This window comes from Hemitrygon akajei, chromosome 12 (assembly GCF_048418815.1).
Source record: "Hemitrygon akajei chromosome 12, sHemAka1.3, whole genome shotgun sequence".
In the NCBI taxonomy this organism is placed as follows: Eukaryota; Metazoa; Chordata; class Chondrichthyes; order Myliobatiformes; family Dasyatidae; genus Hemitrygon; species Hemitrygon akajei.
Genome location: NC_133135.1, coordinates 55,298,717 through 55,312,623, shown reverse-complemented (window position 1 = coordinate 55,312,623; position 13,907 = coordinate 55,298,717). Strand labels below are relative to the sequence as shown.

Sequence of the window (13,907 nt, the reverse complement as noted above, 5' to 3'; positions counted from 1 at the left end):
TCCTTACAGTAAAAAACTCCCTCGCTTTCTTCTTTTCTTCTATTCCCCACTCTGGTGCCTTACCCCTTCTTACCTGCCTATCACCTCCCCTGGTTTCCCTCCTTCCCTTTCTCCAATGGTCCAGTCTCCTCTCCAATCAGATTCCGTCTTCTCCTGCCCTTTGCCTTTCCAACCCACCTGGCTTCACTGATCACATTCTAGCTATCCCCCTTCCCCTCCACCCCACCTTTTTACTCTGGTGTCTTCCCCCTTCCTTTTAAGCCCTGAAGTTTATTGTTAATTTCTGTAAATGCTGCCTGGCCTGCAGAATTCCTCCAGTATTTGTGCATGCTGCTGTGGATTTCCAGCATCTGCAGAATATCTTGTGTTCGTTAAGTACGTATGTTTTGTGCTGAGAATGGATTTTCAAATTATAACATTGCTTTTGCACTGACAATGTAGCTCGGGCCTAAGTGCTGCTCCAATATTAGTGAAGCCTTTTGGGAAACAGGCAGGAAAGTGAAATGCTTAGCACAGCCACATTCATATTGAATGGCAGAATATGTTCAAGAGTCTGTGCAGGCTATTCCACCCCCTGCATTTTATATTCTTATTAAGCAATAAACATTAAAATAGTTACTTAAATTAGGCTTGCATTCCCTGAAACATTGGGTTCTAGGAGGTAATTTAACTAAGGATTTAAGGATACCTAATTAGCATAGAAAGCCCTTTTCACTGGTGGGGGAGATACGGGATATTACGTTAAAATCAGCGCTGGGTATTAATTTTTTTAATGCGGAGGGAGAGAGTGATAAACTATGCATTACAAGAGGCAGTAGGTGATATCACAATGAATAATTTTAAATCTCAATATATTTTTTGCGAGTTAGAAGTGGAAAAAGAAAGTGAGATAGAGAAAGTAAATGGAGTTAATAATCACATCATTTATTGTCTTACTGAATACAGAACCTTTTGAGTGCTTCATAATCAAATTCTCAGAAGCATTCTGTTGAAACCACATTGTATTCATTCTAGTGAATTATACACAACACACCAAATCTAGTCTAACCAACAACTTGTAAAGTTCCACCTAAATTTCTATTTATACTCTTGTTCTCAAATTAAAAATTTTAATATTTTGTTGGATATTTTTCTATCTACCGAAGTATAACAGTAATCAACTTAGGTTCAAATTCATTCAATTATGGACTCCAGATCTCTTACTTTGGGACAAAAAATTAAATCAGATAATGTGCTGAGCACTCCTGCCTCTCCACAGATGAAAGAAAAAGATGTTTTTGTGTGACCTTCAGATTAACATGCCAGGTGCATTGTGAGTGCAAACCAGGTAGCTTGGAGCTACATTGCAACTGGTCATTGTCAGAATATGTAAACTCATACTTTGATTATCCACTGTAGACAAAGGAGGGCCAAAGGACACGGGTAAACTTGCAATGCCTTGGATATTAAAATGATTTCAGTGGATTCAGCTCCATTATACTTACTTGCTACATGTTATGCCGCTAGCATTTAGGGCAGCAATAAAGATCCTTCATCTTTGTCTGTATAGATGATTCTTCATTGCTGCTTCTGAAACAATTGTTTCTAGACCAATCAGGGTTGCTAGCTCTGAGCAGAATCCTGAAACCTGGAGGACCAGTGGACCACTCTTATTCTGGCCTCTACCCTTTGACCTGTTTGGCACGGGTGACCCTACCAAGAGCCAGAGCACAAAGCCTCGACTCCAGCCAGCATAGCTGTCCAGGTCATTGAGGCATGCAAGTCTCCAAACCCTACGACAAGGTTGTGGTCCTCTTGGAGGTCAGCTCCATTATACTGCAGAGAGATTAAGTCTTGATTATATAAGAGCCTGGATTTTATTGAGAAATGCCAGTTGTTCTGCCTGGACTTACTGACATTTAAGTCCATGAGCAACTGAAATTTCAGTATTCATGTGAAGGTAGAAGGTCCAAAATGGCTCCCCCAGGTGTGGCTTAGCTTGGTTTACTGTTAGATTTCTTGTAGTTTTAGATCTACTGTATGATGACCTTGACATCTAGAGGGCATTGTACAGGAATTTACCAATCAGGTTGGAGCTGGCTTCATTGAGGTTATTGATAGCTGATCCAGTAGAGTTAAATGGGGGTTTAATGACTGTATGAGCTAGGGACATGGGACCTTTCAACTGTGAGTAAATTCTAGACCATTGTAACTATTTTAAGGACAATCTCTCTGTAATGCTTCCTATTTACAACTGTCGAAGATTTGAGAAGCTCATTGTTTTGCTAATAGATCTGAACCTCTCACTGTTATCATGTTACTGTTTGTGGAATCTTGCTGATTAGCTTCCTGATCCCTGCATTGTAATAGTGACCACAAAGAAAGAATATTCTTGGCTGCAATGTACTTTTGGTTACACTGAGGTTGTGAAAAGTGTAATAGAATTGCTTGACTTTTTCTAGTCAAAGGTTGGAACTTCTAATTTACTGATTTGTTAAGTAGATAAAATATCTAAAGCATTCTTGAAGAGAATCTTTTTTGAAAAATATCTTGTGACTTTCTGGTGAATAGATCAGGTGACCAAATGACAGCAGAAATAGACTTCAGTGATGACTTTCTTTCCTGAAATAGTTACTGGCACACAAACAAATACAGTGGATTCCAGTTAATTGGGAAACATCAGGACCAGTGTATTTTGTCCTGGTTAAGCAGCTACCTCAACTAGCTGAACAAGTTAGATCACTATCAGTACTACTGCTGGTTGGCCGTCATACCCGAACAGTAACCTGTGCAGGCGAATTGTTAAAGTGGAACGGGGACAGTTCCACTCCCTTGACCTTGGAAGTCCAGGTCTGGGTCAAGTGGGCGTCACAACTGAGCTCTTCCCCGGTTGCAGTGGATGACCAAGACTTCTTCTGTGCCTCGTTATGCCCTTCACCTTCCACTTTCCTTCCTAGCCATCAGATCTCAGTGTAGATCTCAATCAGCCTGCCTGCCAGAGCTGACTTCACATGACAGGACAGGCATGTCTCCATATCATCGGGGTATGAGACCCACCGGCTGCCCTCGCCTGGTTTAGGCTGCCTATCAAAGCAATGTACTGAGGTGTGGCCATTGTCGAATGCAAACAGCCTGGGGTGAGAGCTGAGTGTCTGGAGGGGACCAAGGATAACATCCAAGATAATTGTCAAGGTCTTCAAATTCTTCATAGTTCCTAACCTGGAGTAGTGAAAACATTTGATTTTCACTCCCAGTCATTTCTGGCATTTCCAAGTCTGAATATTTGAAACGGCAGTGAGCAAAACAGTTTTGAATTGTCTTACTGCTTATTTCTTGCCAACCATCAGTGACAAATATCATGGCTTTTTAATCACAAATGCACACAACTGACATGTGTGACACATGCAAACTCGTCACTCAAATCATACCACTGTGTCTGCACACAACTGATAGAAAATGTTAGCAACAGTGTCCAGCCCTAATTAAGTGGCATATTCTCCCAAATAAACAAAGGGAATCCTCGCTATTTTCTCAGTTAGTTTTTGTTCTGTAAGAGTTGTCCACATAAGTGTTTTGTGATTAACTGATGGCCCAGTTAAGCAGAATCCACTGTCGTTCTATTTGTGGTTCTTTACATGTGTCTGCAAATACTTCATTGGCAGCCAGCCCCAGGGCAATTAAAGCTTAATTCAACACTGCTAATAAAGAAAGGGAAAAAAGTAAGGATGTCTTTTTACCTAAATAACTGTCTAAAAATTTGTGTGCACATTTCAGAATGAAAATACTAAATAGCCACAACTTGGATTGTGTCTTTTGATTTTTGTGCACACTCAAGTCGTAGGAAATATTTTTCTGCCTGGATTCTGTGTGAAGGAATGAGGCACCAACCTACTCTGAGCATAGTGAGTCTTGCCTGTAATTTCTCATCCTCCAAAATTAAGAAGATTTAATCACTAGATGGCAAATGGTACCTGTGAGCCATATTAGTCAATAATTGTTAAATGAGATTGTCTTCATTGATTTCCCATGGAATATACAATATGAGTTCAAACCTCAAAAAGAGAAAAAAGGACAATTTAGATAATATTAATTGTAATATTTATCATGATGTTATGATATATATACAATATTTTCTATATTTTGTCTGTATATTTCTAGTAGATTTCCCTTCTGACAGCGATAGCTTCAATCCAACCTTGTGGGAAGAACAAAGGCAACAGCGTATGCAAGTTGCTTTTGAGTTCGAAGAGAAGAAAGAAGACGAGGAAGCTTCTGGCAATGTCAAGGTTATTGCTGAGAGTACTTAATTTATGTTTTAAATTTTGCCAAATATGATGGTGTGCAAATTCATCTGTACAACTTTTGGGCACTAACATCTCATTGCATTGGTCCCTAAAGCTGTTTTATTTTTTTTTAATTTTCAAAATTTATCACACCCTTTGAAAAGCAGTTTTCATAGAAATGTACAGCACAGAAATTTCAAAGTGGCCTTTCAACCCACTTTGTCACTGAAGACTATGATACCTATTTCTTTCTTATCTATATACCTTTGGATAGAAAGCCATAGACATAATTTCTTTTAAACAATATTATTTTATTTGGCTCCACCACTGTCTCCTTGCTTACATGCACACTTTAATTTTTTTTAGTTATGGAGTTTAACTCAGTCTCTAGTTTGGTCTGAGTAATCTGATTTTGGCTTAGCTGCTGAGAAGAAACCTTACAACTAAATTTCAACATTGTCAGTAGTTCAAAAGTGGATTAAAGAAGCATTATTCACTACTGCTGATATTGCCTTCATTTATTATTAAGATTTACTCCTGCTAATTGGACACCAAACTGCAGGAGGAGTTGTGCTGAGTGTCACGGAAACAGTTTTTCTTATAATTTCTTCCCCGCTACAAATTTATAACTGACAAATATCACATGAGTAAGTTAGTAGACAGCTGCTTGCATCCCAACTGATTCAGATGAAAACTGGTTGAAAATGTGATTAATTTGATAGTACGAGGAAGAATGGTAATGTATGCTGTAAAATGAACACAGATTCATAGAGAGAAAACAATAGGCTAGTTGTATTTATAATGTTGATGGCCATCTGTAACCTTATTGAATAAAGAAGTTTCCAGTCAATTACATTTATTTCTTTCAATTTTCCCTTTCAGGCTGAAATAAATCTTAAGCGCTATCCTACCCCTTACCCAGAAGACCTGAAAAATATGGTGAAATCTGTTCAGCACTTAGTAGGAAAGCATAACCATGAAGGATCTACTGAAAATTCAACAGGTGCCACAAGTATAGAATATGCTATAAAAGAGAAATATGAACATAAGTGGCCAGTGCCAACAAAAGAAGCTACACTTGAGGTAATCAATGAAATTTTAAAATAATTTAATCTCTATTTATCATTCAGGTTTATCTGTTGATTTATCTTTCATATTATTTTCTTTGCTAGTTTGCTAAATTCTGCCCATGGGCAACCAATTGAATGGGGTGTAAGCATGCCATCAAACTCACTACAAAGCCAACTGTATTGGCTATGAAATATCGTCAAATGACCAAATTTCTTACCTGCTTTGGATACATCAAAAATTTCTCTAGCATTCATTGTCTGTTGAGAAGCAAGAACAGCTTGAATAAAGTTGTGGAAACATACTACACCTCAGGGAAATGCTAGAGGAAAGAATTAAAATGATAATAAAAACAAAGTAACAGTAGAAGTCACAGGCAAGACTATATATTGCATCGACTCATTTTCTTGAAAAATCTGCTTCATTTGTCTTCCACAGAGATCATTAGGTGAGTCGCCAAATGATTTGAGAATGGGAGAACTGCGACTTGCACTTACCGAAACTCCACTGTTCAAGCCCAAAGCTGTCCTGTTAGGTAAAGAGAAGAAAGGTATGGTGCCAACTGGTGGAGGGCAAGAACATTCAGGGATGTTGCTTGAGGGATGATCTTGGTGGGACGAAATGAGAATGAGAGAATCATCTTGTTTGTATAGAGAATACGATCTTTGGGTTCCCAACTTTGCACATTTCTCTTGGGGGAAAAAATTGCTGAAAAGATTGTGAAAGTAACGTTATATCTTTTAGCATACAGCTGTGTAGCCTAGGATTTTTTATCAAATGGTCTAAGATATGTGATAAATTAATTTACATTTTGTGTTGCTGCATCACGATTCTTACTACTTAGAGGAGCACAGTATGATAGCAGAGCGACTAGAAAATAGAACAATAGTGAAGCACAGGAGCAGGCCCTTCAGCCCATAGTGTTGTGCTGAATCAATTAGATTAGTGACCAAATGGCCAACTCAACTAATCTCTTCTGCCTACACAGTGTCCATGTCCTACCATTTTCCTCACATTCATGTGCCTACCTAAACGTGTCTTAAGGTCCCTAGTGCCATCTACCATCACCTCAGACTGCCTATACCAGACACCCACACTCTCTGTGTTTAAAAAAACAAAACTTGTCCCGGTATCTCCTTTGAATTTAACCCTCTCACTTTAAATACCTGTCCTCTGGCATTAAACATTACAACCCTGGAGAAAAGATATTGTCTGTCAATCTTATATACCCATCTCTATCAGATCTCCTGTCAGCCTCCACCGCTCCGGAGAAAACAAACCCAATTACCTCCAACCTCTCGCTATAGCACATGCCCTCTAATCTGGGCAGCATCCTGGTAAACCTCTTCTGCATTCGTTCAAATGCCTTGCCATCCTTCCTATAGTGGGGCGACCAGAACTGTCTGTAATAGTCCAGCTGCAGCCTAATTAGAGTTTTATAAAGCTGCAACATAACTTCCCAGCTTTTGAACTCAATGCCTTGACTAGTAAAGGCATTTTAACCACCCTATCAATATATGTTAACACTCTAGGGATCTCAAGGTCCCTCTGCTCTACAACACTGTTAAGGATCTTCCCCTTAAGAGTGCACTGTCTCTTTACGTTTAACCTACCAATAGGCAACACTTCAAATTTGTCTGCGTAAACCCTATCTGCCACATCTGCAACTGATCCATATCCCGCTATATTCTCTGCCGGTCTTCTACATTATCCACAGCATTACTAATCTTCATATCATATGCAAACTTACTAACCAACCCATTTACATTTTCATCCAGTCATGCCAAACAGCAGAGGTCCCAGTACAGATTCCTGCGGAACATCTCTGATTACAGACCTCCAGCAAGATTAAGTCCCTTCAACCACCACCCTCTCTTCTCGGAGCAAACCAATTCTGAACGCAAATGACACATTCACCATCAATGCCATGCATTTAATCCACTGTATTAGCCTCCTATGAGGGAGCTTGTCAAATCCTTTACTAAAGTACATGTAGACAACAACTATGGCTCTACCTTCATCAATCACCCTCATCACTGTGTCAAAATATTAAATCAAGCTAGTAAAATGTGACCTGCCCCGCACAAAGCCATGCTGGCTCTCCCTAGGCCATAGTTTACCAAAGGCTCATAAAACTTATCCCAAATAATTCTCTATGATAACTTCCCTATTACTAACATGAGACTCACCAGTCCATAGTTTCCAGGATTATCCCTGGTTTCCTTCCTGAATTATGGAATATTAGCTGCAAGCCAGTCCTCCAGGACCTTGCCTGTGGCTAGAGAGGACACAAAGATATTGGTCAAGGCCCCAGCAATTTGGGGTATATCTCATCAGGCCCTGGGGATTTATCAACCTTAATGTTCTTTAAGAGACCCAACACAGCCTCCTCCTTTACCTCAAAATGCCCTAGCATATCAATACTTCTGGCTCTTATCTCCCTATCCTTCACGTCCTTCTCCTTAATAAGTTATGATGTAGAGTACTCATTAAGGACCTCCCTCACATCCTCTGCATCCAAGCAAATGTTCTCACCTTTAGCCTTGAGTGGACCTATCCTCTCCCTAGTTATCCTCTTGCTGTTGATGTATGTATAGAGTGCCTTGGGATTCTCTTTAATCCTACTTGCCCCTCTTCCCTTCCTAGTGCACTTCTTGAGTTCTCTTCTGACTTCTTTTTAATCCTCAAGGGTTTTTATGAACTTTCTTCATGACTAAATTCATTCCCTCTCTCAATATCCAAGGTTCTCTTCCCTTGCTGTCCTTGTCCCTCCTTCCTACTGGAACATACCTCTCATTTAATCTGTGTAGTTTGCCTTTAAGCACCCTCCACAAGTCAGATGTGGCCTTGCCCAAAAATAGCTGTTCCAGTGAGGGAGAGCTCCTGCCTAACGCTCTCATAATTTGCCCTCCAATTAAATACTCTCCCACAAATCTGTACTTATCCTTATCGATAGCTATCTCAACACTTAAGCAGTTGTGGTCACTGGACCTAACTGCTGAACCACTAAAATGTCAGTCACTTACCCAACACCAGCTCCAATACAGCCTCTCTTCTTGTTTGACTATCTACATTTTTATTTAAGAAACACTTCTGGATCCACCTAACAAATTCTGTCCCATCGAAACCTCTTTAAGAAGGTCCCAGTTTATATCATGGAAGTTGAAGTCCCCCATGACTACAACCCTATTGTTTTTACATCTTTCTTTAATCATCTCTACATATGTTCCTTAATCTCCCGGTGCCTTTTGGTGGTGTCTGTAGTACAATCCCCTCAGAGTGATTGCATCATTCCTATCTTTGAGTTCTGCCCACATAGACTCTGTGGATGAGCCCTCTCTGAGTGCAGCTATAATATTTTCCCTGATAAGTTGTGCAACTCAACCCCCCCCCCCCCCCCCCCTTTACATCACCCTCTCTATATTTTCCTAAAACATTGAAATCCTGGGACTTTAAGCACTCATTCCTGTATCTCTCTCAACCAGGTCTCTAATGGTCACAACATCATAGTTCCATGCTCTAACTTCATGACCTTTATCCATAATACCCCTAGCATTAAAATACACACACTTCAAACTATCCATCCCATCATGTCTGTTGCTATGTTTCTGCCTATTTTTACTGGCTCTGGCATTTACCACCTTCTCCTTCCCTCCACTTTCTGACTTGGTGCTCTGGTTCCCATCCCCCTGCCAAAGTAGTTTAAATTTTCTCGAGTATCACTAGCAAACCTCCTGGTCAGGATATTGGTACCCCTCCAGTCTATGTGCAGCCCATCCCTCTTGTACAGTTAATAGTGATCACAAATTCACTAAATTATATTGATAACCAGATTAATTTATACCATTTGAGAATAACACTGCAGATTCCATAATGGTGCTGATATACTGTTTGTAGACCCTAACTAAGAGAATTATGACTTGTTTGTGGCAGGAGGTTGGTGCCAGCACCTGCAGATATAAAGGCTTAGAGTTAATGAGATATTCAAATGTTCAGTTGGTTCCCCACCTCAGATATTTTTAATATATTAATACCTTGATTAAAATCTTAAGTGGGGTTAAATATAACGCTAACCCTATCACAATGTTATGAACTAAATTTCTATTTTATAATAATGTGTGTTGTCCAAATTATATGATCTAGAGCCATATTCCATTTCTAGTTGAAATCTAACCATTGAGTTACAGCTTAAACATAATATTGGAGGTGGTGGGGACTAACCGGTTGTTGAAACACTTGACTAAACAGATAATTAAAACCATATTAATGTTATAAATAATTGGACATTCAATCTACTACTGATAACTCTGGCAATTAATGAAAAAGACACTGGCCCCGGTATCAGTTGCACCAATGTTGTATGCTATTCATAGCCAGTAAGGCTGTAAGCTAATAAGAGGGCTCAAGTAATGAGATTTAATAAATCAAACAGAAATCGGAGAGCAAGTAGCGAAAGGGTGAATGAAAATCAAAGGAGCAGATAATATAAGAAAATTGTGCAGGGAGTAACATTTGATAGAAGTCAAATTTTAAGATGCGTCATCAGAATGTATTCAGTGAACTCAATCTTCCAGGTTACTCAGTGCTCTAAAACTGTAAAGGAGTTGGGGGTAGCATAAGTAATTGAGGAAGATGCCTATATGATGGTAGGTGGTGATATATAGGTACCATGAGTCATATTGTGGAGTAGGTTTCAGTGGAAATAAAGCAGGGGGAAGGGAACGAAGTTGAGACTGATCTGTAGGCCCCAACATTGTTGCCTCATGGTAAGTCAAAGCATAAAGGTAGAAATGTTGAAGGTTTATAAAAAGGGGAGTGTAATTATCAGAAGTCACTTTAATTTACACGTTGACAGTAGTAATCAAACTGACAAGGACATTGAGGAAGGGGAATTTATGGAGTGCATCAGGGAATGGTTCTTAATGCAAAACATTTGCCTGGGAACAGCTTATTTTATATTTAGTCATCTGGGAAGAGGTAAGATTAATAAATGATCTTGAACTAACAATCACAACTTTTAGGATTCCAGATATAGTTTGAAGGTGAACACCTCAGGTCCAAAACCTGTGTCCTCAACTTAAATTAGAGAAAATACAAAGGGCTGAAGGAAGAGATGTCTGGAGTTGATTGGGAAAATAGGCTAAAGAATAGGTCAGTAGAATAGTGGCAGGTATTTCAGCAGACAATTCATAACAGTCAGCAGAAAATGACCTGAATTAGGTCGAGGAACACACTGAGAAGATGAAACATCTGTGGTTAACAAAAGGGGTCAAAGAAAATATTAGTTCAAACTACTAAAGCACTCAATGTGGTAAAAGGGAGGTCTGTGATTTGTTCTGAAACCAACAGCAGAGTACACAAAGCTAATGAGGAGGCAGACGATTGATTGTTGGAGTAAACTGACAAGTAATATCAAAACAATAACAAGAGCTTCTATTGATATAGAAGAAAGAAGGCGGGAAAGGTAAAATTGAGGCCCTTGCAGATTTTGACTGTAGAATTAATGAGGGAAAACAAAGCAATGATAGATAACTTATAATAATACTTTGCATCACCCACAGGGGACTCTGCAAGTATTCCGAAGAATTATGCAAGATCTCCTTTCCTATCATGAAGATTAAAGTATTAAAAAAACTAATGGGAGAAAATGTAGCCAAATTGCCTCAAATTCAGTGATTTGCCAAGCTAGATAAATCCCTGAATTCCAGGAGCGTGTCAGTGGATTGGAAAATTGTGAATATGGTGAAAGTAGAAAACTTAGGCTACCGGTATTTATCTCAGTATTTCTGGAGAAGATATTGGAGTCTACGATCAAGAAAAAAAAAGCCAGTTATTTTAAAAAGATTAATATAATCAAATGTAGTCAATATAGTTTTATGAAATGGAGACTGTTTGACAAATTTGCTAGAGTTTTTAAAGATAAAGCCGACAGACTTCATAGAGGGAAATCGGTACTGTTGAACATTTGGGTTATAGAAGATATTTAGTGAAGTGCCACAGAATCAGAATGAGGTTTACTATCATTGACATGTGTCGTGAAATTTGTTGTTTTGTGGCAATATTGTCAATAGTGTCTTGGCAAGAATCGACGACTGGTTATCAGAGGGAAGGTAGAGTCAGAATGAGTGGGTCTTTCTCAGTGTAGCTGGTAGAATGTCCAAAGGATCAATCCTTGGCAAATTATTTACTATCTATATTGCTGACGAGGAGGGGATTTCTTGTGTCTTGTAAGATTTCTAGGTTTGCCAATGAGGTAAAAATAGGTGGGAATGCATATTTCATTAGGGACATTTGCGCTGTCAAGCCGGGTGAGTAAGTGAGTGAAGAATATGGGAAGGGGAATTTACTAAAGTGTGACGTAATGCCCTTTGGAAGGAGGAATCTATTCTCTAAACAGAGATTGAAAATGGGTGGCGTATCAGAGGATCTAGGTGAAAAGGCAAATATGAATGCTGGTCTTCATTGTTGGCTGTTCCTGTTTATAAATAGAGAACTAATTTTGTACAGGTGTTGTTAAAACCATATTTGGGCAGTATCCAGTTCTGGTTCCCTTATTTCAGAAATAACATTAAAACCATTCTAGAAGACGTTCACTCAGCTAATGCTTGGGATGCAAAGGTTGACCCAAATGGCTAAAAAGGAAGTTTATAAGAATAAGGATGGTCATATTGAAATCTAAAATATCCTAAAGGGGCAAGACAACATTGATTTTAAAATGTTTCCATGGGTGTGGGTGTTTTAAAGAAGAAGACATAGTTAAGATAAGGAGGGGCAGAGTAATTTCTTCTCACAGATACTGATAAAACTCTGGATTTTTTTGTGGATGCTGGATCACTGGAAATCCTTAAGGAGGAGGTTAATATATTGTTGAAAGATTGGGATTGAAGGGTTTGTTGAACCTCGCACAAAAGAGTAAGCTGGGGCAGATCAGCCATGGTCATATTAAATAATGGGCCATGTACGAAGGGCCATGTGGCCTACTCCTACTCCTAATTTTTAACAATTCCTAATTTCATTCTGCTACTGGTTTATGGAAACTAGAATTAACACTGTAACTGCTTAGGTATTGAGGCCACAATTACAGCTGGAAGGAATATCAGTAAAACAAGATACTTGCATTCCTCTGTAAATGACCCTTAGGGCCATTTATAAAAACCTGTAGGATACCCTATGCAAAATATTAGACAAAAAAACTTTACATTAAACAAGATTCTTTTTGTTAACCGAGGATTGAATTAATACTAGTCGTTTGGATACAGTTATTTACCTTCTGGAATTTATTTTATTTCAACTTCCTCTCTTCTTTAAAAATATGGATTTTTGAGTTTTACCAATAATGCATCAAAACTGCATTTACGCATTTGTAAAGTCAACGGTGAAGAACAAGGAGATTGATTGTGGGGATAACAGTGAGCATTGTTACTTCATACAGTCCTGAAATTTTCAATGGGGATTACAACACTGTGAAAGGAATTGGTGTTCCTCTGCACAAAGTCTAAGTATTTTAAGTACCATTTTAGTTGGGAGTGGTTACCCTAACTTGACAAAACACAATGATTGAATTCTCTTCTGGTTTACTTTCCAATGAAGCTTTTTATTTAATTCCTACCTGGCTGTGTCATATTAAAAAATAACATTCCTTAATAGTATCCTCAAAATGCAATTTGTAGACTTAGCAATATAAAACATATATGATTTTATTAATTGTTTTTGATAATGATTTTTCTATGTTATATTGTACATTAAGAATCAACAGATGAATCAGAGGGTGACAGAATAAACAACAGTGGCTCCTCAGGTTCCTACTCAGATTATTCACCTTCCCAAGCATCTTCAGGTTCTTCTGCAGCACCGATTAAAGTCAGCACATTGCAGACAGCAGTAAAAGATGGTGTAGCTGCAGCTTCTTGGGGAAACAGGTGTGTGAACTCATAGAAGTTATTAATTACCTTTTTAATCTTTGTATATTTGTGTAAAATAATTTGTATGTTTTTCCTTTTTTCCCCACCCTTCATTAAGTAATAACTTCGGAGCCATATATTCTATGCATGAGTGTGATTAGGGTCACATAAGGAAATGTTGTGAAATCATGCAGTGGTACAAATGGAGAGTATTTGGCTCTTTAATTCCGCAGCAGATACAGTGTTCACCATGGTCCACTGCTTTTTGCCGCATTGCTGTAATTATTGCCCTTCAAGTATTTATCTGCTTAGATGGCGACTGTTGGATCTTTCTTTCCTAACTATACTTATAAAGTAACAAATTTCAAATCCTGACTGCAAGTAGTATAAAACTTTGTTTCTGGTTACAACTTTAATTCATTTACCAACTTGTTTATATCTGTTCCCTTGAATTTTCAACTCCTCACTCATTAGAAACATTTCTTCCTTATTTACTCCATCCAAGCTTATGGAGTTAACCACATCTGTCAAATTTTCTCAGCTTCCTCAAAAGACAAAAAAGCCAGCAGCTCTGGTCACTGCAGTCTTTCCCTGGAAATATTCTATTCAACTTTGCTGGTCAATTTCATCAACTCTTTCAGCAGAATTTGGAGGACTTCATTGGCATTGTTCCATG

At 38.6% G+C, this 13,907-nt stretch overlaps 1 protein-coding gene across 18 annotated transcripts in view; it reads left to right on the top strand.

The window, feature by feature from the left end:
• lrrc7 (leucine rich repeat containing 7) overlaps positions 1-13,907 on the top strand; it is a 584,278-nt gene that overhangs the window by 487,011 nt on the left and 83,360 nt on the right. For 14 of the 18 annotated variants that reach the window (XM_073063123.1, XM_073063125.1, XM_073063124.1 and 11 more), the window contains 4 exons: positions 4,138-4,265; positions 5,145-5,345; positions 5,769-5,880; positions 13,078-13,249. In XM_073063123.1, the coding sequence (XP_072919224.1) occupies positions 4,138-4,265; positions 5,145-5,345; positions 5,769-5,880; positions 13,078-13,249 (613 nt within the window). The remainder of the gene's footprint in view (positions 1-4,137; positions 4,266-5,144; positions 5,346-5,768; positions 5,881-13,077; positions 13,250-13,907) is intronic. The other 4 variants (XM_073063128.1, XM_073063136.1, XM_073063138.1 and 1 more) reach the window with 1 other exon arrangement.